Source organism: Ovis canadensis, chromosome 14 (assembly GCF_042477335.2).
Source record: "Ovis canadensis isolate MfBH-ARS-UI-01 breed Bighorn chromosome 14, ARS-UI_OviCan_v2, whole genome shotgun sequence".
In the NCBI taxonomy this organism is placed as follows: Eukaryota; Metazoa; Chordata; class Mammalia; order Artiodactyla; family Bovidae; genus Ovis; species Ovis canadensis.
Genome location: NC_091258.1, coordinates 75,194,198 through 75,218,789, shown reverse-complemented (window position 1 = coordinate 75,218,789; position 24,592 = coordinate 75,194,198). Strand labels below are relative to the sequence as shown.

Genomic DNA, 24,592 nt, shown 5'->3' with positions numbered 1-24,592 from the left:
ACAGAAAGAGGCAGAGTACATCAAGGAAGAAAAAGCTTACCAGCATAATGAATTATCCTGAAGCCTTTCTTTCTAAAGTCATACATACCCATTTCCCCTAGTTAAAGGAGAGATTTCAAACTATTTTGGGAATCAGAAAATTTCAGAAACATTCTAGAAATGATGGAACTAAAACCCAGTGGATAGATAAGGGCTTCTGGAAGGAAGCTGTCCTCACCCAAGCCAGCCAGGTTCCTATAGTTCTGTAACATCATGTCCCTGTACAATACCCGTCGAAAATTTTCTGAAAAACTCTGAACCACTGAGTTGAGTCACTGGCTTCCCATCTGGCTCATTGGTATAGAATCTGCCTGCCAATGCTGGAGATGCAGCTGCAGTCTCAGGGTGGAGAGAATCCCCGGGATGAGAAATGGCAACCCACTGCAGAATTCTTGCCTGGAAAATCCCGTGGACAGAAGAGAGTTGTTCTATGTGTAGTGGCAGTATTGCACTCTGTTTCGAATATCTAAATTGCACCCAGGTGCTAAGTCATCACTGCATTTCCCAACGTCCCTAAAATCCCAACAGCAAACCACATTCCACTGGGAGTGAGGATATAAGTGACTCCCCATGCTGATCTCTCACAAAAAGAAATTTTTTTTCCAATTGGTTTCAATTGTTTATTAACTGACCAGATTACAAAAATAACCCTGGTAGATACCTTAGTTCATCCTTCTAATAAGCCTTTTGATCTGGTCTTCCCTGTTGCCAGCATCTCCACCTTGTACAAAATGGGTGGTCTTTTTGTTCATTCCACCTCGTGGAGAAGACAATTTAAAGGGCCACAGAAAGTTGTTTGCTTCTTTGAAACATTTTCCAATGGTATATATCTCATGAATCAGATCCTCCATGCAGATGATTCCATATTTCCCAAGAGATCGAGCAGTCAATGCATTGTCTGTCAGGGCAATTCTCTTTTTGTTGATTTTGCCATAACCACGCTTGTAGATCAATTCATTTACAGACTTCAGATTTGGGTACCTCCATGCAATGGGGCTCCACAATTCTCAGCATGTTAACTGATGCCTAGTTGAGCTTCACAGAGATGCCACTGAAGATCTGCCGGAGGCGAAGGAGCTATAGCACCTTTCGAACATTTGGGCTCACGCTGTTGATACCTCTGATATTGATGACTGCAGGGAGCCAGCGTGAGGGACTCTGCCCATGGCAAAGGTCATGAGGAAGGAGGCTTTAGCATACGCAAAGGCAGGATCGAGCCTCAGGAAACCCCCTGTTCCCGAGCATCTACCCCCAAAACCAGAGTCTACCCACTTTCCTGTTTCATGCTCTCACCTACACCTCCGACTTTATGGGGGGCTGTTCCCCATCAGTTCTCTCGGAGAAGGAGTAAACTTGCAGCTCCAGTCAATAAAAATTCCTGGGCATGACAAGGGTGTCTCAGGTCAAACCTCTCTGCTGGAAGACTAGCTTGTGTGACAGGGTTATCCACACTCCTGCCACTATGCACATGATTGTTTACTACCTCTCAACCATAAACAGCACAGAGAGTTTGGAGTATTTTGAAAATCTTAATTAGCACAGGGCTTTTTTCATTGTTGAGTCAATGATCGCCGTCAGGCCTCCATATCCTTAGGCACCTGGGAATATATTAATGTATTTGGAATATAGAAAAGGAAATATAGTAGCTTTTGATGTTAGCAATACTAGACTTTTTGAGTTAATGAATTTTCTCTTTTGTTATAGATCACTGTACTTTGTTATAAATCCCTGTGTCCTTGCTATGTAAAAATGTAACTTTATCACTATCTTAAGACTAAATAGATTTTAAGGGGAACATTGGTGAAGGGTTTTCATTTGTTGGGCTGATGTTTGCTGCTAAATCTCCATATTCCCTGCCCTTGTAATGAATATAACTAGCATATAGGAGAAATAAGTATTAACCTTTAAGATTAATCATGTTAAACCTTAGGCTAAGTAAATTCCTTTCTTAATTGTAACTCACTACACCCTCACCCTATAGGAATGCAATTTTATCTGGTACCTTCAGAGGGTGGTGCCTGGTTTAAGAAAAATCACCCCTGGAAAATAAGTTTTTGGTTGACTGACTGTTATCAGAAAGAAAGAATCATAAAATGTCAGCAGGCGTCATGGCCAGAAAATGAGGTAAAACCCCTAAGACCTTTTTTGTATACATTTATATGAAGCTCCTGATTTTGATAAAGGTCAGGACTGCTGACCCCAGTATGACTTTAAAATTTCCATTTGTCTCTATGTGTAACAAAGGGTATATAAGGAAACCTAAAAAATAAAGAAATCGGATCAGTTTCTGGAAAGACTGATTCCCCCGTGTCGTTCTTTCTTTCCCCTTCTGGCTGAATTCCCATCTGGAGCGTGGATGCTATCCCACGAACACCAAGTTACTCAGCCTCTTTTTCTCCACTAATTTTCCTACTACACTATTTCTTTCTAATCTCCCTCTATATCTTTAATTAAGCAATTAATTCCTAGGACACTGACTCCGTCCCCACTTCAAATTACCCTGCATCCACCGGGGCTGGACCCTGGCAGATGACAAACGGCAATTTGGGTTCCGCGGGTACATAGAAGTTGCTGGCTTTTCATGCCATCCTAGCCATTCAAATTTTAATTCTGTACATCTGCCTGTATTCCTTGTGGTGATGCTTAGCCTTTTCATAGATAAGCTTCCTCCTTGCCTTTCAAAGCATCTTTTGGGCAAACTTCTTTCTCAGATGCTTGATTTTACGCACTGCGAAATTCTTTCACTTTTTCTTAAGGGTTTCTGGCACAGCAGGAAGCTTCTTTTTCTTCTGCACTCTCCATGGTTCCAGCCAGGAAAGACAAAAATAATATTTTCAACAGTTGCAAGTCGCTGATCCGTGTTGAGAATTCATGCTCCATAGAAAGCGTGGATGCAGACAACGGAGAAAAGACTCTGAGACACAAGGAAGTAGTCTAAAGGGCAGGTTTTCACTATTATAAGTAGAAATGGGAAAAAATAAGATGATAACAAATACCCAGGAAGAAAAATTAGGAGCGGAGAGCTAAAGGCTTGCATATTCTCATTTGGGCATTTCAGGAGAAAAAATAGACACAGCCCGAGACCCAGGATAGGACATTTACCTGAGAAGCTGCCATTTCCTCCTCTTCTTCCTCCTGCTCTGTCTTCTCTGGGGATGTTACACTGCAAACGCACTTCTGAGTTTTGAGAAAATACTTTGGAGGGCATCAACACAGCTCTTTAACCTGCAACCACCGCTCCTACAGACAGAAGGACCTTGAAAAGCTGAAAAGACTGACCTCTCCCGTCCTCTGTCTCAGGAGAGATTCAGGAACAATCAATTCCTACCTGGAGACCAGCCTGTGAACTAATTTCTTGATTGTTCTCTCCCCACAGAGAGCTCCTAACACTCTACTCACACAGACGATGTGAGCTGACTGACTTCCCCTGTCCAAATCCAGCTAGACCAACCCTGCTGCCTCTCCTCAGACTGACTCCGGGGCTCAGCTCTCACAAATGGACCAGGAGCCATGTCCTTAACCCAGGCCTCTGCTTAGAATCTCTTGGAGCACTTCCTACACACCATACTGATGCTCCCACAGAGGCAACACTGAACTGTTGAGAGGGCATCAGTGAGGTCATTTCCTGACACTGGTCATGTGATCCTGATGGGAAACCAGAAGGAAACTACTTGGCTAGATTCTTTCTGAACCACTTCAATGAATACAAATCCCTCGCGGTCAGGTCCCCACTCTAAGATGTTGTGAATCTGCAGGTTTACAGTGTGGTTGTGAAAGGAGTCATCAGCAAATCCCCCTTTTTTTCTGATGTTTCTTCCCCTAAATCAATGTTCAGGAGTCCTGAGCTCAAAGCCTCACACTCACCACACCTAAGACCTCTATGCAGGGAAGGATTTGGGGCAGGAATTTCTGAGAGGTCTAAGCTAGGATCAGGCAGAGAAAACAGGAGTTCTTGCAGTTCAGCTTTTATAAGTTACCCTGAGTGAAGTGCCTCGGGCTCCCTAGGGTGACTGTGGATTAATCCATTCAAACCAGTCAAGGATTCTGGTGAGCACTGTGAGGGTGTTGAAAGGTTGCTGCTCAACCAAAAAAGACCCCTGGATTCTTGGCCTCCTGAGGAGAATAATTCAATCTGGAGCCAGAGATGAGGTTTGATCACTAGAGCTTTTGCGTAATAAAGTTTTATTAAAGTATAAGAGAGAGAGAGAAAGCTTCTGACACAGATATTAGAAGGGGAGAGAGTGCCCCCTCACTAGTGTTAGCAAAGGAGTTATATACTTTTAATTATTACACTGAATCAAAAGAATGTCTAGAGGTTGTAAAGACCTCACTCGACCCACTCCCATAATTTACATTTTAAGACAACAGGACTAGCCAGGTTTTTTTCCAGACTGTCCTCAAGCAGGATAATTTCTTACATAATCCTAAGGAATACACAGGGGGAAAAAAAAAAAAGTTTGTTCTTTCTTCCTCCTTGAGAATTCCAGACCCCTCTCTCCTTTGGGACCCCCAGAGTTATCAACCTGCCTGGAAATTGACTCTCTCAGTGTGACTGAACAGGGGCCTGTTCAGTAGACCCTGGGGTTCAGCAAGACTGCTGGTCTCAGGAAGGTGGTCATCTAGTGGAGGTGCTCACAGGACTGGCTGGTGTGAGCTCAAGGACCTGAAGGCTGCCTGCTCCCGAGACAGATGCTGAGGCAGCCACAGCATGGAGGAGTTCAGGGAAACTGTCAACAATACTCTGTATAATATTTCTTACTAGAATCATCCCAGTGTCCAAGTAGTTACTAAATGGGAGAGGAGATACAACATAGAAATGAGGGAATATATATATATAAAGTTACGAGAAATTTAAAGCTAGTGAGTAAACTAACTTCCACATAGGCCATCTCTCTGTGCTACCAAATAGTTCACTGTGGTCTCTTCAAAACAACCTTAACTAAGGTGGGCGAGGTTGCTGTTGGTGGTGGGTTAACATTTTCACTCGTTACAATCAACCGAAACACTAAAAGCCATTCACTTTTATTAATAACCATGTATTGATTTCACACATAGTTGAAATAAAACCCTTTACAATCCATGGTATTATCCATGATTAAATATACATCAAAAGTACAGAGAAAGATATTCATTTTTTGACATAATGATGTGAGATTTGTGACTTTTACAGCTTACCAAACAAAGCCTAGGAAGCACTTAGCAAGCATGATATACACTAATTCCATGACTTTTCCAGGAAGGGTTCCTAATACGTTTCTAGGTTGCTGCTAAGTCGCTTCAGTCGTGTCCGACTGTGTGACCGCATAGACAGCAGCCCACCAGGCTCCCCGGTCCCTGGGATTCTCCAGGCAAGAACACTGGAGTGGGTTGCCATTTCCTTCTCCAATGCATGAAAGTGAAAAGTGAAAGTGAAGTCGCTCAGCCGTGTCTGACTCTTCGCCACCCCATGGACTACAGCCTACCAGGCTCCTCCATCCATGGGATTCTCCAGGCAAGAGCACTGGAGTGGGGTGCCATTGCCTTCTCCAGCGTTTCTTGGTTACCACTGTCTTTATTTCAACATTGTCAAGTAATAATCATGACTGTGTTGATATTATAAAGATGCATCAATATTGCAGTGAACTGTCATTGTGTTCTTACAAATCAAGGATATTTCTATTGAAACCTTACAACCAACGTCTGTCTTACTTTAACACATGGAAAGATTAAATGATCACTTACATCATGGCAACCTCCAGGATATTTCACAGCAATGCCAAACATCTCCACTTAGATGTTTATTGTACATTTTACACTACAGTATCCTTCATCTTCTAATGGAGGATAGAAATGGTTGCAACACAATGTAAAAAGGCTAATCTTTAATAAACCATAAAACTTCCATGTTTGCAAACACACTAGAAAGAAGGCACAGTATGGATTATTTGAGTGATGAATTACATTTACTTCCAATAATTTCAAATCACGTCATTATTAACAAGCATACATACATTGCTAAGAATTGTAACTTTCTAACCATCAACCCTCATCTCATGATTCATGCTAATATGTCCATTTTCTATGTGTTTTATCTATGGAGTATTCCCTACAGTCATTCTCCTTTAGAGAAACTTCTGAAAACAAGATTGATGAAATGCCTTCTAGTATGCAATCTCTGATATTTATTTTGATTTAACTTTTGATTACTTTTCTACATATTGGTTACATCATTTCCATTGTTTTTTGGTATAAGCTCTTGGGTTTTCTGATCCATGCTTAGGGCAAACCTCTTCCATCACTTGTTCCATTACTAGAGTTTCTCTCCAGTGTGTGTTCTCAGATGTTTAGTGAGATAAGCACTCCGACCAAAGGCTTTGCCACATTCAGTACATTCATAAGGTCTCTCTCCAGTATGTATTCGTCGATGTTGAGTAAGACATGAGTTCTGATAAAAGGCTTTGCCACATTCAGTACATTTATATGGTCTCTCTCCAGTATGCGTGCGCCGATGATAATTAAGATGAGAACACTTCATAAAGGCCTTGCCACATTCTGCACATTTATAACGTCTATCCCCGGTATGAATTCGGTGATGTTGAGTAAGGGTAGAACTCCTAATAAAGGCTTTGCCGCATTCTTTACATTTGTATGGTTTTTCCCCAGTATGGATTCGATGATGTCGAGTAAGAGCTGCACAACGATGAAAGGCTTTGTTACATTCTTTACATATATAAGGCTTCTCTCCAGTATGGATTCGCTGATGATGGGTTAGATATGAGGAACTGATAAAGGCTTCGCTACATTCTGTACATTTATAAGGTTTCTCTCCTGTATGAATTCGCCGATGTTGAGTAAGATATGAGTTGTAAGTAAAGGCTTTGCCACATATTGTACATTTGTAAGGTTTCTCTCCAGTGTGAATTCGCTGATGTCGACGAAGAAATGAGGAACAACGAAAGGCTTTGTTACATTCTTTACATATGTAAGGTTTCTCTCCAGTATGAATTCGCTGATGTTCAATAAGTTCTGAGTTGTAAGTAAAGGCTTTGCTACATTCTGTACATTTATAAGGTTTCTCTCCAGCATGAATTCGCTGATGTCGAGTAAGAAAAAAGGAACAACGAAAGGCTTTGTTACATTCTTTACATATATAAGGTTTCTCTCCAGTATGAATTCGCTGATGTTCAATAAGTTCTGAGTTGTAAGTAAAGGCTTTGCTACATTCTGTACATTTATAAGGTTTCTCTCCAGCATGAATTCGCTGATGTCGAGTAAGAAGTGAGTGAGAGTTAAATGCTTTGCTACATTCTGTACACTTGAAAGATTCCCTTCCTGTATGAATTTTCCTATGTCTACTTAGACTGGATGACTTACTAAATACTTTCTCACGTATCTTACACTTGTTTTCTTTCTGTGGATTCTGAACAATGTCCTGTTGAGTAAGGTCTGAACAGTGATTAGAAACCTTACTATATTCACTACAAGTCCTCTCTCCAGTACAAGTACTCTTATCTAGAGAAAAACCTGACATTTGATCAAAGGTATTTCTACATTTATTGCTTTTAGAATCCTTGTTTGAAGATTTGGGTCCCTGATGTTTCATAAGGTTTGAGTCTCCTTCAACTGTATACCTAGTTTCATTTCCTGAATATCTTCTCAGTCCACCATAAATATTCTTGTAATTATTGGAGCTGGAGCTCTTACTTAAGGTCAGACTCATTTTATTATATATGGAAAGTTGTTGTGTATTAACCACATCACGATATGTATTGAACAATGATGGTTGGATTGCATCTCTTCCATTATCATCAACATTATACATCTTGGAATGGAGAGAAAATATCTCTTGGGGAAAGAATAATGACACCCTGCTCACGGATCCCTCAAATTGATTAGATTGTGAGTTTTCACACTCATTGTTAAATTGTAGGTGTTCAGACACGCTTGAATGTATGTTCAGTCGAAGCCTTTGTTCAGAATGAGTATTTGCAGTAGAGACTAGATTATCTTCCAGATTTTCCACGTTTTCTTTTAGAGAACACGAATATTTCAAAAAAGGATGGAAATCTTTTCTTAAACACTTACAGTTCTCAGCAGATGTTGAAGACTGAAGTTGGTGTTTTTCCCAATTTGACTCACGCTGCTCATTTCTTTTGCCAGTAATGTTAGCATTATGTGTCACTGTCTCCATTTCTTTATGCCCATAGAAACATCCTCTCTGTTTTTCATTTACCCTCGTATATTCCCGATCTTTCATTAAATTTAAGTTTCTGAGGTGAAATATTTGATATATTCCTAGGTTTCCTTTTGGGAATACTTCTTCTAACGCTGGATTCTTTGGCATCAAATTCTGGGTGTCTTGTGGAGACACAGCTGAAAGATACCAAAAAACAAGTAATTTTACCTGCTATTCTCAGTGAATATCTTTAAAGATTTAGAGAAAATGATGACCACAGCTAGTTTAAAAATAAAATAGAGATGGAAGGATCAAGATGCCAGAGGCTTAGGCAGATGTGGAGATCATAACTCTCTCCACAAATGAATGAGAAATGGAACAATTCTCACAGAGCCCAGCTAACACTAGCAGAGGCGCTTGGAAATCTGAAAGGACATGAAAGATTCCTGCTCTGCAGGGTAGGACAAAAGAAAGAAGAAGGAAAAAGAAGAGGAGAGAAAGGGGGTTGGGGCCTGCAACCCTGCGGGGAGATGAAAGTGAGGAGAGGTCTCCATATCCGAGGAAGCCCCTCACTGGGGGAGCTCAGTTTGCACAGAAGGAGAGCCTCATTCTCTGTGGGAAGAGAACATGGCAACCAGGGTGTGGTAGCAGGACAGAGTGAGACCTGCACACAGGGTACTGACCTCAGCCCTGCCCACCCAGCCTTAGAGGCATGTCCAGCAATGCAGACAAGAGCTGGGTGCTGAAAGGTGGAGTTTGGAGAGCATACCAAGGCAGAGGACTACAGTTGGCTGTGAGGAAACATCCTGAAGGGATTGGAGTGAGGCAGGAGCTCTGCAAACGGGATGTTTGTGGTGAAGCCTGAACCACCATAGAGCAGAGCACCACTGGTGAGGAATGCCCAAAAAAGAAGCCCATTGCAACTCCTGTGCCTTGTGCCCGCCCCTGCTAGCCAAGGACTACGAAGAACTCTACCCACGTAGGTCTTCTGAGGCCCCAGCCATGGCCTCCCCCATCGACATCCTCCACAATCAGAACAATCCTGTGCTCTGGGGCAGCCTCAGGAGAAGACAGCTGTGAGTTGACCATATGCACAGATGGAGCAGAAAGCACAGGTGAAACCCAGGGATAAAGAAGAAAAGCTGAAACCTCTCCTTGTAGCAACACAAGCCATGGCCTTACACCCATGACCATCTTTGTAACCTCAGCCCCTACAGAGCATCTGAATCAACGACTAGGGCTCTCTCACTCATGGCAGGTATAGCTTTAGTAGCTGTAGACTTTGTGGGCTCCTACTCAAGGGGGCGGGCCAGGACAGAGCCTGAGCTGTCCCGTTGCACCACAACGGGTCCAGCTCCACGCTCAGTGCAATCCCAGGATCTGACTTCACTGAATCTATGCTGGTGACCTTGTGAAAACAACAGCTGAGAGTCACCAGGGGCATGAGCCATCACTCCCACGGTTAAGGAGAGCCAAGAGTAGTGCCAACACTACATATTGTGAGAACTTGCAGAACACATGAGAGGGGACACCAGAGCACACCCTGAGGTGAACATCCCCAGAGGAGTAATACTCAGTGACTTCTCTCCCAGTGGGTGTGCTCCAATCCCACCTGCCTAGCACCACAGATCAGAATCACAGTGAAGACTCAGATCTGGGGGCTCTATTCCACCATGCAGGGAGCAGGCCCCACCAGAGAGAGGGGAGTAACAACCACAGAACAAGGGGGAAACACAGCCCTGAATATCCAGGGCAGGCTCTCTTCACAGTTAACAGCAATCAGAGCACAGATCAGGAGAGGATAAGGGCACAAACCTCTGGACCAACCTCACCCACCAAGGTGCAGATACCAGAAGGAAGAGTAACTAGGTTGCTGCACTCTTCAAAACAGAGACCACACACAGAATGCTGGACAAAATGAGATGGCAAAGAAATAGGTTATAGGGGAAGAAACAAGACAGAAACCTCCAAGGACCAGTGAATTAAGAGGTTATAGGCAATCTAATGATTACTTCTTCCTTTTAGTCATCTTAAGTGGAGACACCAAACACTTTCACAAATCCTATATGCCTAGTAATTCTTAAATCCACTTCTTGCCACATGTTTCTGAGAATGGTCTATTAGATGTTTCAATCTAAGAATCATAAATGATAGTGACAGAGAACTGGTCAGAAACTAGGGGAAGTTGAATACAAATAAGATATACTTAATAAAGTACTAGTTTTAAGAAATTAAATAAGAAGAGAGACTTTCAAACTATGATTCAAAGAGGAAACTCTACTCATTGTTCTGTGGAGACCTAAATGGGAAGGAAATCAATAGAACGATAAAGACTAGAGATCCCTTTAAGAAAATTAGAGGTACCAGGAATATTTCATGCAAAGATGGCAACAATAAAGGGCAGAAATGGGATGGATCTAAAAGAAGCAGAAGATATTAAGAGAAGTTGGAAAAATACATGGAAGAACTATACAAAAAAGATCTTAATGACCGAGATAACCACGATGATGTGATCACTCACCTAGTAACAGACATCCTGGCATCCAAAGTCAAGTCAGCCTTAGAAGGCATGACTACCAACAAAGCTAGTGCAGGTGATAGAACTCCAGCTGAGCTATTTCAAGTCCTAAAAGATGATAATGCTAAAGTTCTGCACTTGATAAGCCAGCAAATTTGGAAAAGTCAGCAGTGGCCTCAGGAAGGGAAAAGGTCAGTTTTCATTCCAATCCCAAAGAACACTCAAACTACTACACAATTTCCCTCATTTTAAACAATAGCAAAGGCTCAAAATTCTCCAAGTGAGGCTGTAACAGTACGTGAACCGAGAGCGTCCAAATCTTCAAGCTGGATTTAGAATGGCAGAGGAACCAGAAAGCAAATTGCCAACATCCCTTGGATCATATAAAAAGCAAGAGAATTCTGGAGAAACAACGACATCTGCTTTATTGACTACACCACAGCCTTTGACTGTGTGGACAACAAGAAACTGTGGAAAATTCTTAAAGAGATGGGAACACCAGACTACCTTACCTGCCTCCTGAGAAATCTGTATGCATGTCAACAAGCAACAGTGAGAACTGGACATGTGACAATGGACTGATTCCAAATTGTGAACGGAGTATGTCAAGGCTGTATACTGTCACCCTGCTTATTTAACTTATATGCACAGTACATCATGTGACATACCGGGTTGGATGAAGGACAAGCTGGAATCATGATTTCAGGGAGAAATATCCATAATCTCACATATGTAGATGAAACCACCCTTGTAACAGAAAGGGAAGAGGAACTGAGGAGAGTCTTGATCAAACTGGAAGAAGAGGCTGAAAAAGCTGGCTTCCAACTCAGCCTTCAAAAAGCAAAGATCATGGCACCGGTCAGATTGTTTCATGGCAAACAGTGGGAGAAAGAGTGGAAACAGTGAGAGACTATTTTTGGGGGTTTCAAAATCACTGCAGATGGTGACTACCGCCATGAAAGTAAAAGAGGCTTGCTCCTGGGAAGAAAAGCTATGACCAACCTAGGCAGCATATTAAAAACCAGAAACATTACTTTGCTGACAAAGGTCCATCTAAACAAAGCTATGGTTTTTCCAGTACTCATGTATGGATGTGAGAGTTGGACCACGAAGAAAGCTAAGTGCTGAAGAATTGATGCTTTTGAACTGCGGTGCTGGAGAAGACTCTTGAGAGTCTCTTGGACTGCAAGAAGATCACACCACTCCATCCTAAAGGAAATCAGTCCTCAATATTCATTGGAAAGACATGAGGAAGTTGAAGTTCCAATACTTTGACCACCTGATGTGAAGAACTGACCCACTGAGAAAGACCCTAATCCTGGGAAAGACTGAAGATGAGAGAAGGGGATGACAGAGGATGGGATGGTTGTATGGCATCACTGACTCTATGGACATGAGTTTGAGCAGGCTCTGGGAGTTGGTGATGGACAGGGAAGCCTGGCCTGGATTGCAGACTCAGACTCGACTGAGCGACTGAACTGAACTGACTGATATGCATAACTGATTCTCTTTGCTGTATAGGAGTACAAAATTGGAAAACAGCTATATTCCAATTAGAAATTTTAATAAAGATTTCTTTATATAATCTAAAAATTGCCATAGTCTGAATCAACCATTAATAATGCAGTGCAAAATGTGCTAAGATTTTATGTCAATTTATTTTAAAATTCTATGAGATAATAGAACACAATAAAGTATTTTAGCATGTTAGGATTGGGGTAAATACACTAGAGATATTTAATATGAGATCATATAAGGAAAAGCGAAACTTTCAAGTCAACCTGAGATGTGCATTGTTTCATTTTCACCAGGTTTTGCTTTCTGCAGTGAAAAATTACTTGAATTTGAAATTTATTTAGAAGGTCCTATGTGTCGCTCCCAGTGGAAAAGAAATTATAAATCAGAGAACAAAAACCCGTCCCGAGTATTCCAAGCAGTTTGGCAATTTGTCTACCACTCCACTCACACATTTCTGTCTAGACGTAGAAGGAAACTTTAAAAGGACTGTCATACAGTTACTCAGAAATGGGCAGAGTTTTCCTAGGGCCCCAAAGAAATCAAAGAGCAACGAATGAATGGAGTTTGTCACAAGCCAAGAGGAGACTTTCAGGTCACACTGTGATGGAGAAAAGTAATCACTGGAGATAAATTCATGAATGATTTCAGAGAGACCATGGGGCAGATGATACATTTCTATGACAGTAGCAGACACAAACGCAGGTTGTCGAAAACTATTTCCATTGAAGCAAATCTTCCAAAACCTGGTGAGGAAGCCTGAGTTCCTTGCTGTTCCTTTGACCTCTCATCTGAGTCATCATCTCCAACCATTCATACCTACCTGGGTAAATGGCTGTTGTCTCCATTCTCCTTATATTCCTGGGATCCTTCAATTGCTCCAGAAAGGTGACCAGGTCCAGCACAGAGACAAGCCCTGTTCATCAGAGAAGGAAATATTTGTGTTGTTAGAGATTCATCTGTATCGAATCCAATATGTATTCAGGTGAGACAAGAATGCATTTTCTACTAGAAAATGATTTCCTCAAAACACTTTATTCAAAGCCACTATACAATACTAACAAACACCTAACAATCAGATCCTGAGATTCTGGTCAAGTAGTACTAAGGCAAAATTAAGTAGTGTCAATGTGAAATTAAGAGAGGGTGCAACTATTTAATACCACAGAACTTACACAATTACCACTAACCTAGAATGAAGGAGGCAGAGTACATCAAGGAAGAAAAACACCACCAGCATAACGATTCATCATGGAGCCTTTCTTTCTAAACTCAGAAATAACCCATTATCCCCTAGAGAGCAGAGATCTGAAACCACTGTGGGAAGCAGAAAATTTCAGAAGACATTCTTGACATGACGGAACAAAAAACCAGTGGGTAGATAAGGGATTCTGGAAGGCAGTTATCCTCACCCAAGGAGGCCAGGTTCCCGTAATTCTCTAACATCACGTCCCTGTACAATTCCCGCTGACCGAGGTCCAGGCATTCCCACTCCTCTTGAGTGAAGTCTATGGCCACATCCTGGAATGTCAGCTGTCCCTGAAATACAAAGTACAGATGCCATGTGGCCATGGGAAGACTTTCTAACGTGACCCAAGATGAAAACGGCAAGTTCAGAGACCTCGTCGTGAGTTGGTGGCTTGGCTGGTATTATAAAATATATTTTTTTACACAGTAATCCTTGCTATCCAATTTCTAATGTGAACAAAGGAGGATGAGTTACGATCCACAAGCCTTTAGAGAAATTATTCTCATCTGAAAGAGCAATTATAAAATAATCAGGGCAACATTACCATATTTATTCTGTGATTCAGGAGCAGACCATGGCCATGTTTTAAGGATATCAGGATGGCAAAAGTCTAACCATGAGGCGTTACTTTTGTAGAAGAAGAATGAGCTTCATCTACATGTACCCTAACCTTAAGTAATGCTTATTTACTTCACCAAAGTAACAAAAGATTTTAAAAATGAATATAAATCACTTAAAGGCAAAGAAATTCATAATCTCTTATTGAAAGCTGCATTCTAAGAAAACTTTGTTCTATTAACATAGAGATTAGACTAAATTCCAGTCTGGTACTAGCTTACCAGATAGCAAACCAAGGTTGTTTCTTGGTTAACCTTAGAAAAATCTTTTCATAAATCATGAAGTACCAGTAGTCTTACAAAGGCATCAGAGTGAAACCATAGAAGGCATGTTTAAATCTGATTAAACTGCAATTGACAGTGTAGCCTGGTCACTGCTGTGACTTGTAACACTTTAACAGGATAAGTAGAATATTATAGTTGACCACGTTTTATTAGGGCACATCAGATCTATATGAACTCCACATAATTTTAGGATATCTGTATTGGTAACACCCACCACACAGCATAATCTGAGAAGATCTATCACCCCCTCAACAGTACTTCCCATGTAATTTAACATGTCCAGTGAACCCAGGTCGTTTAATAGCTCCCTGGGAGATCTCAGGGGCCCTCTGACGCATTCCAAAGGCAGCTAGAAGTCAAGTCATTTAGGAAGTTTTGTGGACAAATATCAAAAGGGGTTTTAACGCTCAGTCAGATAAAATCATATAGATCACTGGGAAACAAAGTATTTTCTTAGCCAAAGTAACAAAGAAGATTTCAAAGGCAAACATAGAACAGATCACTTCAGAGGTAAAGAAACTTAAAATCCAGTGTCAAAGGCAGCTCAACATCTCAAGAAAACTCATATTTATGCACAAAACTCTTCCCTTGGCATCCACTTTCCATAAAACTTTATCACTTTCTGTATCCATTACTTTGTTCTCCCATCTTGAAAATTCCTCCTGCAAGTCAGACCTACTTCCTCTTTCTTTCATAAAATGTAGTTTCATTCCTCATACCTTCTTTACTGAAAATACACATGCTACTTTCCTTAAGCAAGTAAGAACTTAAGCATTCTGTAGATTGGTGAACATAATATCAGTAATAATAAACAACAACAACAAAAATCTAGAGAATATCTCAGGATGGCATCAAGCATTATTCATGAATAGTCCAAAATCTCTAGTTTCTCTGTAAGAGGAAGTTAATCCTCAGTAATGAATGTTTCAGAATCTTATTTTATTTGGAAATGACCTAGGTATTCAATAAACTTCTATCACTTAGTTTAGAACAGCCCTAGAAATTCAGGTTACGACAATCTATAGAGAATGTTTTAGACTGACATTTCTAAAGTATAACTATTCTTAATAGTTTTATCTAAAAGCTCTTTTCTCTTTTACATTTTCTTTGAAGTTTTTTTTTTTTCTTTCCTAGAGGTACTATCCTGGTTGACAAACTTAGAACAGATAAAATATAACAACATTTAACTTATAATAAACCTAGGGACAATGAAAATACTGTGCTTAATGACTCAAAGACACATCTACATTAGATTAGCAAACAAACATTAATATTAGATATTTAATATTGAATATTCCCCAGTTCACGTGAATGTGAAATTCATTTAGGTTAATTTCTCTTGGAGTTAGAATTGTCTGATTTGTAAGTGCTTACTTTCCTTTCAGTTCAGTTCAGTCGCTCAGTTGTGTCCGACTCTTTGCGATCCCAAGAATTGCAGCACGCTAGGCCTCCGTGTCAATCACCAACTCCCAAAGTTCACTCAAACTCACGTCCATTGAGTCCGTGATGCCATCCAGCATCTCATCCTCTGTCGTCCCCTTCTCCTCCTGCCCCTAATCCCTCCCAGCATCAGGATCTTTTCAATGAGTCAACTCTTCACATGAGCTGGCCCAAGTATTGGAGTTTCAGCTTTAGCATCAGTCCTTCCAATGAACCCCGGGACTGATTTCCTTTAGAATGGACTGGTTGGATCTCCTTGCAGGCCAAGGGACTCTCAAGAGTCTTCTCCAACACCACAGGTCAAAAGCATCAATTCTTCGGCACTCAGCTTTCTTCACCGTCCAACTCTCACATCCATATGTGACCACTGGAAAAACCATAGCCTTGACTAGACGGACCTTTTTTGGCAAAGTAGTGTCTCTGCTTTTCAATATGCTATCTAAGTTGGTCATAACTTTTCTTCCAAGGAGTGTCTTTTAATTTCATGGCTGCACTCACCATCTGCAGTGATCTTGGAGCACAAAAAATAAAGTCTGACATTGTTTCCACTGTTTCTCCATCTATTTCCCATAAAGTGATGGGACCAGATGCCATGTTCTTCGTTTTCTGACTGTTGGGCTTTAAGCCAACTTTCTCATATTATTTAAAAAAAAAAAAAAGCACACAGAGACATACATAAATCCAGACAGACAGACAGAGATCTCATAGTTTCCTGCCTGAGACCTAAAATATCCTTTTGACCCTTGTATTTTGTTTGTTTGGCTTGAAGTTCTGTTTTTGCCCAAGGCTGAGTCAGGTCTCAGGCAAAATGGGCAGTGTATTTCAAGGACATGGAAAGGGTTAACTTCAAGCTTTTCCCTAGGCAGGCCTTTTAACAAGCTAGTTGGTTTTAAATGCACATGCAAAAAGAAAGGGTTTTGCAGTTTCAAAGGGAAAGAAAATTTCATTTTAACCAATTTTCTCCAGAGTCTAAATAATATCAGGGCCATCCTGTGTCAAAAAGTTATCTTACCTTTCTGTAATCTTAGTTTTATAGCTAAAATATAGACCAAATAATGCTCAAATTGACTCTCATATCAGAGGCATTTCAGCTCTTAAAAATTTTGGACTGTCCCTCTGGTGGGAAGTGAGGTCTTTGTCCCATCAGAAGAATCTGAAGGGTTAAGGGAATTTGCAGGACTGGGGGAAGCTTGGTCATTCCCAGCCCTGAAAAACAGGAGTACTCAGAAGGGAATTCTTTAGGGTGTTCCAGAGTGGGGGAAGCTTGGTTCCTTCTCCACTTGAGAGATAAGCTTCCTTAGAAGGGGATTCTTTATAATCTTAGGACATTTTTTGATCCTTCAGGCTTCTGAATATAGAAGACAGACCTGGACCAAAGGGAACCTCAGAATCCTTTCCTAGAGATCATGTGGATATGAAAGGTTGAGGAGGGGCCATCTAGGAAATCTGATGGAGAGAGACAGAGAGGGACAGGAGACAGGGAGGCAACAGAACGTAAGGAAATTCTGAGTCCTTTCCCTTCTTTTGGAAAAACTTACTGTGCCATTCAGAGGCCATTTTTAGGGGTTCCCTGTTTGTATTGGAGCCAGGCCTTCTGGAGGGTCAAAAGTATCCAGTTTCTGAGAATGTAGCCAAGGGTTGAGTATGAGAAAGCTTCCTGGGATGTAACAGAACCCACTCTTAGCCTACCTACCATAGAATGGGAGTACTGAGAGTCACTGGCTGACAGAAAGGCGTCCCTTTTCTCCCAGTGATCTATCCGTGCGACTATTGCACAAAATGGCCGAGCGTCCCAACAGTTGCGTCCGACAGTTAGAGGAGATCACTGAGAACCGTGCAGCTAAGCCACCACGTGACACGAGCAGAGAAAGACAGATTCCTGGGGGCAACCAGGTGACTCATCATTTGGTGATTCCCTGAAACGTGGAAGGCACTCTTGGGATGGCTCAGAGGCAACACCCAGGCTCCTGTAAATCAGTCTGGACCCACAGGGAAAGAAGTGAAAGTGACAGGGAAGAAGGCTGAGGAATCTGCCTTACAATATATACGGGAGGCGGTGGCCCGGGGACAATGGTTTCTGTTTGCTTCAACCAGTATGTGCCTGACATGGTGGACGGAATTTGTCTTGTTGGGGGGGGGGGGGGGGGGGGATGCCCTTATGGCCTGATCTGTTCTGCGTGCCCCCTATCCTCACATGGGAGTCTTTCTGTGGCAGGCACCCTAATGGCTTTTATGTGTCTGACCTGTGCCCACACAATACTGGTTGGTATAGTCCTCAGTTGGAAAAAAGACAAAGGAGAGACCCTCACCCATTCAAGCGGCAGCTACTCTGGGTGCAGTGAGCAGTGGGGCGTTTGGAATACACCAGAGTAGGTAACCCTGGCCAGAGTTCCTCAATTGCCACCAGAGCAGTTGCCTTTTGGCAGAGGGTCCCTATGAGAAATGAGAAGCGAGGAGGTGGGGAAGAGACTCCAAGTCCCTGAACAAGCCACCAAAAATGTCATGGTCTGGGTGCGGGTTGGAAAAGAATTTCCAGACAGGAGACAATACGGGTCTGGTTTTTCAGCTTCTGCATTCTAAAACCCTCCTTGGTTTTATCTGCTCTTCACTCTTTAGGTAACCACAACCTTGGCAGAAAGAATCATTTTAACTATTTAGTATATACTCTATATCTTTGATTGTTTTTATCAGAGTCTTGAAAAGTGCAAGAGAAATAACTAAAAATCTGTAATGTTGCTCTTGTACCTTTTGGCACTTATTTTAACATTAAATGGCAGAGCTTAAACTTTACTTCATTTTATGTACTTTAGACTTTAACTAATAAAACACAGACAGATTCACAGAGACAATTCTAAGAAAAATTGATAGAAGTTTCTGTAACTGTAAGGAATACTAAAGACAGGAAAAGTTTTAGTCACTCAGTCCTGTCCCATTCTTTGTGACTCCATGCACTCTAACTTGCCAGATTCCTCTGTCCAAGAAATTCCCAAGCAGGAATACTGGAATGGGGAGTCACTCCCTTCCCCAGAAGTTCTTCAAAAAAACAAAGCAAAAAGAAAAGAAGAAAATGAAAAAATTGATCAAGTCATGTTAATATTTTCATATATACGGTTCAGTTCAACCGCTCAGTCGAATCCGACTCTTTGCGATCCCATGGCTCACAACACACCAGGCCTCCCTGTCCATCACCAACTCCCAGAGCCTACTCAAACTCTTCTCCACCGAGTGCAGACATACACTCAAATGGGGCTATATGCTCATTAAGAGGAAGAGAGAAAAATGTTCATCTCACTAAACTCAGGTAATTTTGAATGGATTAAATTGTACATTATGTTAGAGGATGATATTCTTTATTTGCACTGAGCTGTATTTTAAATTTTAATACAGTTGAGCATAGATTAGGACTAATAAGATTCTTGTAAACATTTTGGAAAATACAAAACTGTGATGAGACTCTGTGATATGAGCATGGAGTGTACTGGAAAAGATCAGACCTGGGCTTGGGATGAAAACCACCACTCCCAAAACCCAGCATCTCTGCTAAACACATGTGAGTGTTCATTTTCCAAAGCAGAAAGGACGTAAGAAGACATGAAGTTACTCCTTTAATTGTGATAGTTTAGGCACATGCGTCCCTTTTTCTTTGCAAGACACCTGTTCAAGTCAAATGGAAAAAAACAAATTCACAGCATGGGAATCTCACAGAAACACCTAAACATGTCAACATGAGTCATGGGATAAGAAGAACGTGGAGGAATGCATTATCACTGCATGGGTATTTGGGCACTATTATGGAAAAGATGATCTGAATCTATCATTAAAAAATGTTAGTTTGGGGACTTGGTGATGATCCAGTGACTAAGACCCTGAGCTCCCAATGTATGGAGCTCTGGTTCTTTCCCTGATCAGGAAACTAGATCCCACATGCTGTAGCTAAGAGTTTACATGTCACAACCAAAGAAGCTGAAAATCACAAGGATGAATGAAGATCTTACCTGCCACAAGAAGACCCAGTGCAGCCAAATAAATAAATATTTTAAAAATGTGTTGTAGGTAAATTTCACTTCATACATGCCTTCCCTGATCCGTAGCCTAATGCTGCGGTCCTTTAATGGACCTGGTGGTCCAGAGTCCATGATAAGAAAGTCCAAGAGAGAAGGAGGCTGATATTCCCTGGTTTACACTGAGAACCAATAAAGCACTTGACACAGGGCTTGTACCACTCACGAGGGCACAGGGCATCCTATCGAAGAGGTCTTGAAAGCCTGGGCGAGAAAGTGAGCTCGCCAGGTCTCCACGCGCCAGAGAATTAGCCTGAAGGAAAGAGATGGAGAGACAGAGAGAAAGAAAGAAAGTCACAGGGACTCAAGCTCTGATGGAATAAGGGTGCTTTAATGATCTTTGTGTGAACATACATAGGCTGTTAAGGAATTTCTTTGACAATGGTAAAGATCTGAAAACCAAACGTATAGCAACCATTACCAAGTAAACACTGAATGAACAATGGTCATAAGGTCAGAAGACAACCCACATCTCAAGAGAGAGGGTCGTGACTAGGCAGATTTACCGAAGGGAAAGAGTTTACTGAAGGAAATCCATACATGCAATTCATCTCATTATCTCAGTCCTGGGAGCAGGACTGAACTGGTGTTATACTATAATATGACTTTTACACAGCAATATTTTCTACCATAATCCTAACCAAAAAAAGAGATGAGAAATGACCCAAACACCATTTCAGAAACTATTCTGATCTGGAAATGATAAAATAATCAGAACAACATGGGCATATTTATTTTTGAGTGCTGTATTTGTATGACACAGGATGAAGTGTCTATCAAGGAAACAGGCAATATTTTTAAAAAGCATACTCTGACCCAAGAGTTCTTGAGTGGGAGAAATGTGCCATTTGTTTTAGCAAGCTTAATTTTTTTTTTCAGAGTATTGTTAACAAGCTTCTTTTAACTAGTGATGTTCAAAATTCTGCTCCATGAATGACTTTTTTTAATAGTTACGAAATACAATAGTAAGTAAGCATTCATATTTACTTTTGAACTTCAGGTGTTTTACAAATTTTACAGAGCAAATATGATAGCATCCTCAGTAGCAACAATCATTTTAACTATTTAGGATATACTAGGTATTTTTTTGAGAGTTCACAGAAGCTTGGATGTGTAACAGAAATAATTTAAAATCAATTATGTTGTTGCTCCACCTTTTTGCAAATAAGTAGCAAACATTCCTTAAGCAGCTTAGATTTACTTCACTTTATGTACTCTAAACTTTAACTAATAATACACAGACAAATATATAGCGACAACTCTAAAGAAAGTTCATAGAAGTTTCTCTAACTGTGAAGAATACAAAATACAAGAAAAATAACTGATCAAATCATATGAACATTTTCATGCATACATATATTAAATGGAATTATATATTCATTTCACTAAAATGAAACAATCTAAGGTCATGAAAAATATGTAAGAACAATTTTCAAAGGTTAGAATAGATAAAAATATTCAGGAAATGATGATGGCTTTTATATAAACCTAGGTTTCTGCCTGCACACACAGATGCATACATAAAGACACTTAAGGTAAAAGGAACCTTCCATAAGTAACAGATCTTTTAGAAGAAACATTTTTAACCCACATTTTTTTTTAAACTCGTGTATTTTAGCATTTATGGTAAAACAAACATTTACAAATTGTGCGTGAATGCATGCTAAGTCACATCAATCATGTCTAACACTTTGGGACCGCACGGACTGTAGCCATCCAGACTCCTCCGTTCATGGGATTTCCCAGGCAAGAATACTGGAGAGGGCTGACATTTCCTTCTCCAGGGGACCTTCCCAACCCAGGGAACAAACCCAGTTCTCCTGCATTGGCAGGCGGATTCTTAACCACTGAGCCACCTGGGTTCACTGAAAACATTGTTTTCTCTTTAGTAAGAATGATCAAAAACACAATATGAGAAATAGTCTACATTTTATTAGCAAATATACCATGACACCAATTTAGAACACATTTCCAGACCTATGTGCAAAAATGTAAACCTTTATTGAAGCACATAAAGTCTGAAAATCACAAGTTTTACTTGGAAGATATGGTGACATAAAGACTTCAGTGACTGCAATTTCGAACAATTCAAACTCAAAACAAACGTGGATATTTCAAATATAAGTCTCAGCTGTATCTAGGAGAGCCAAAATAATTTTGAATTTAAAAGTGAAAAAAACCTAAATAGAGGGAAACTACAGATTTCTGTAATTACAATCTATAAATCTGTAATTCTGCCAAATTACAGATGAAGTTATGACTGTATAGACTAGTGAAACTTCAAAATATATGAAGCAAAATAGCTACAAGATAGCCAAGGAAGCTCACTTAAAGAGAGACTTAGACATTATTTTGAACAATAAAATAGAAGGTAAACACAACAAAATATTTTTAAATAATGCAATTAGGTGAGGTATTCCAAGGTAACAACAAAAATCAGAGGGGAAAAAAAAACCAAAGGGCATAAAAGAAAGATTTAGGTTTCAGCATTGTGTAATAAAGAATGTAGGAACTTGCCTGATGGTCCAGTGGTGAGAAATCTCCCTGTCAGTGCAGCAGATGTGAGTTCCATCTCTGGTCAGGGAAGATCCCACATGCCTTGAAGCAACTAAGCTAGTGTGCTACAATTACTAAAGCCCACCTGCTCCAGAGCCTGCCAGTTATTAATACAACGACTGAACCGGTGCCTTAGAGCCAGAGCTCCACAACACGATCTCCTAATCACAACAGAGAAAGCCCAAGTGCATCAGCAAAAGCCCAGTATAGCCAAAAAATAAAAAAATACTAAAACTAAAAAAAAAAAAAAAAGATTTGGCAGGCTTTGGTCCCCAGGTCGTGGAAGTGTGTTAACTACTCTTGGAATTTTTTTTTTTTTTTTCCTCTTGGAATTTCCTTAGGGAGTGAAGTGGCTTTATTACTCTCCGTGGGCTCTGATAATTTATGCTAACAACATGACCTATGGTCGATCCCTAGTTTAATAATGGGATAACTCAGGTTGTGAGGCTGACCATTTCACAAAGACCAAGGAAGTGACTAGAAGTTTGGGGCTTTGAGCCACGGGGGCTTATTAGCTTCCCTGGTGGCTCAGTGTATAAAGCATCTGCCTGCAATGCAAGAGGCCCTGGGTTCGATCCCTGGGTTGGGAAGATAACTTGGAGAAGGATATGGCAACCCACTCCAGTATTCTTGACTGGAGAATCCAATGGACAGACGAGCCTGGCGGGCTACAGTCCACGGGGTCGCAAAGAGTCGGACACGATGGAGCGACTTCACTTTTCTAAGGAGGGGAGAATGCTGGAGATGTTATCAATCCCGCCTATGTAGCTAAACCCCAATAAAAACTCAAGACTTAAAAGCCTGAGTGAACTTCTTTGGCTGGCAATACTGTTTTCTGCACACTGATGTGCCAGGTCCCTTGGGATGATGACTATTGGTCAGTTCAAACAAACCCGTTCAGAAGTTAAGAAGCTTATCAAGTCCAAAGAAACAGCATTTCAGGAAAGGCAGACAGAACAAAAGGACTATGCCTCTTACCTCGGCATGAGTCATTTCTGACTCCTCGCTTTCCTCTTCCTTTGGGCTTCCTTCTCACGTTAAGATTAGTCTTGGTAAGTGACCCCTGAATGTTGAAAATAGACTGTTCAATACTTAGAAAAACACACCGAGATCACTATAACACAGCCAACACACAGAGGGAGGATCTCAACAAGTACAAAACACAATCCTCAACGGCCAAGACACAGCAGGGATTCTGGAACACAGAATCGAAAGAGGTGTTTTTAGTTTTATTCTTTTCTTCAGAACTCGCGGCCCTTCCTGTGAAAACCACACGTTCTCGGCTGACCCTCCCCTTCAAACCTTAGGCGAGACCCTGACCAAACTCCATACAGAATAGAGCCTCCTTCACCTCTTCGTGGATCAGGGACCTAGCGGTTGGGCAATGCAGTAATTGAAACAGCGGTCTCTACAAGTTAGAAGGTAGAGCTGCCAGAGAAGGACACGGACTCTAGAACGATATCAACAGGAAGCGGACGTGGACCCAGGGACCCGGCAGCTATAAAGAGTTCAGAACTTCTCACGGCGATGCGCGGACACACTGGGGACGGGAAAATGGGGACGGTAGTTTGAACGTCCACAGAGACCCCCGAAACCCACGTGTGAAAGACAACAGGCTGTGGACTAGGAATCGGGTTTTAAACAAACAAAGAAACAAACTCACCAGAACACTCTGTCGCTCATTTAAACTCAATTCCCCGTCTGCAAGACTGCGCACGCGGGCGGAAGATCCGGTACAGGGGAAGGTGAATGCGCTACCCCGCGGCCAACGAGAGGCGACGAAAGGGGAGAGGGTGGGACGAGGCCGGAAACGCAGGTACTTATGGGCGGGGCCAGTGGGGGGAGGGGGGAGCCTTCAATTCCTTTCAGTTCAGTGGCTCAGTCGTGTCCGACACTTTGCGACCCCATGAATCGCAGCACGCCAGGCTTCCCTGTCCATCACCATCTCCCAGAGTTCACTCAGACTCACGTTCATCGAGTCAGTGACGCCATCCAGCCAGCTCATCCTCTGTCGTCCCCTTCTCCTCCTGTCCCCAATCCTTCCCGGCATCAGAGTCTTTTCCAATGAGTCAACTCTTCGCATGAGGTGGCCAAAGTACTGGAGTTTCAGCTTTAGCATCATTCCTTCCAAAGAAATCCCAGGGTTGATCTCCTTCA

General features: G+C 41.4%; 1 protein-coding gene and 1 pseudogene across 2 annotated transcripts; both read right to left on the bottom strand.

The window, feature by feature from the left end:
* Positions 1–694: 694 nt before the first annotated feature.
* LOC138419249 (large ribosomal subunit protein uL30-like) lies at positions 695–6,326 on the bottom strand (annotated as a pseudogene).
* LOC138419238 (zinc finger protein 726-like) lies at positions 5,041–24,263 on the bottom strand. Of its 2 annotated transcripts, XM_069551818.1 has the most exons (6): positions 24,099–24,160; positions 23,414–23,498; positions 19,814–20,132; positions 13,640–13,766; positions 13,051–13,143; positions 5,041–8,391 (listed from the first exon to the last, which is right to left on the bottom strand). In XM_069551818.1, the coding sequence occupies exons 3-6, from the start codon at positions 19,952–19,954 to the stop codon at positions 6,329–6,331; spliced, it is 2,424 nt and encodes an 807-aa protein (XP_069407919.1). In that variant the 5' UTR covers positions 19,955–20,132; positions 23,414–23,498; positions 24,099–24,160; the 3' UTR covers positions 5,041–6,328. The 2 variants fall into 2 exon arrangements, with proteins under 2 accessions (XP_069407919.1, XP_069407920.1); XM_069551819.1 differs by lacking the exon at positions 19,814–20,132 and having other exon boundaries at positions 24,099–24,263.
* Between the last annotated feature and the right edge of the window lie 329 nt (positions 24,264–24,592).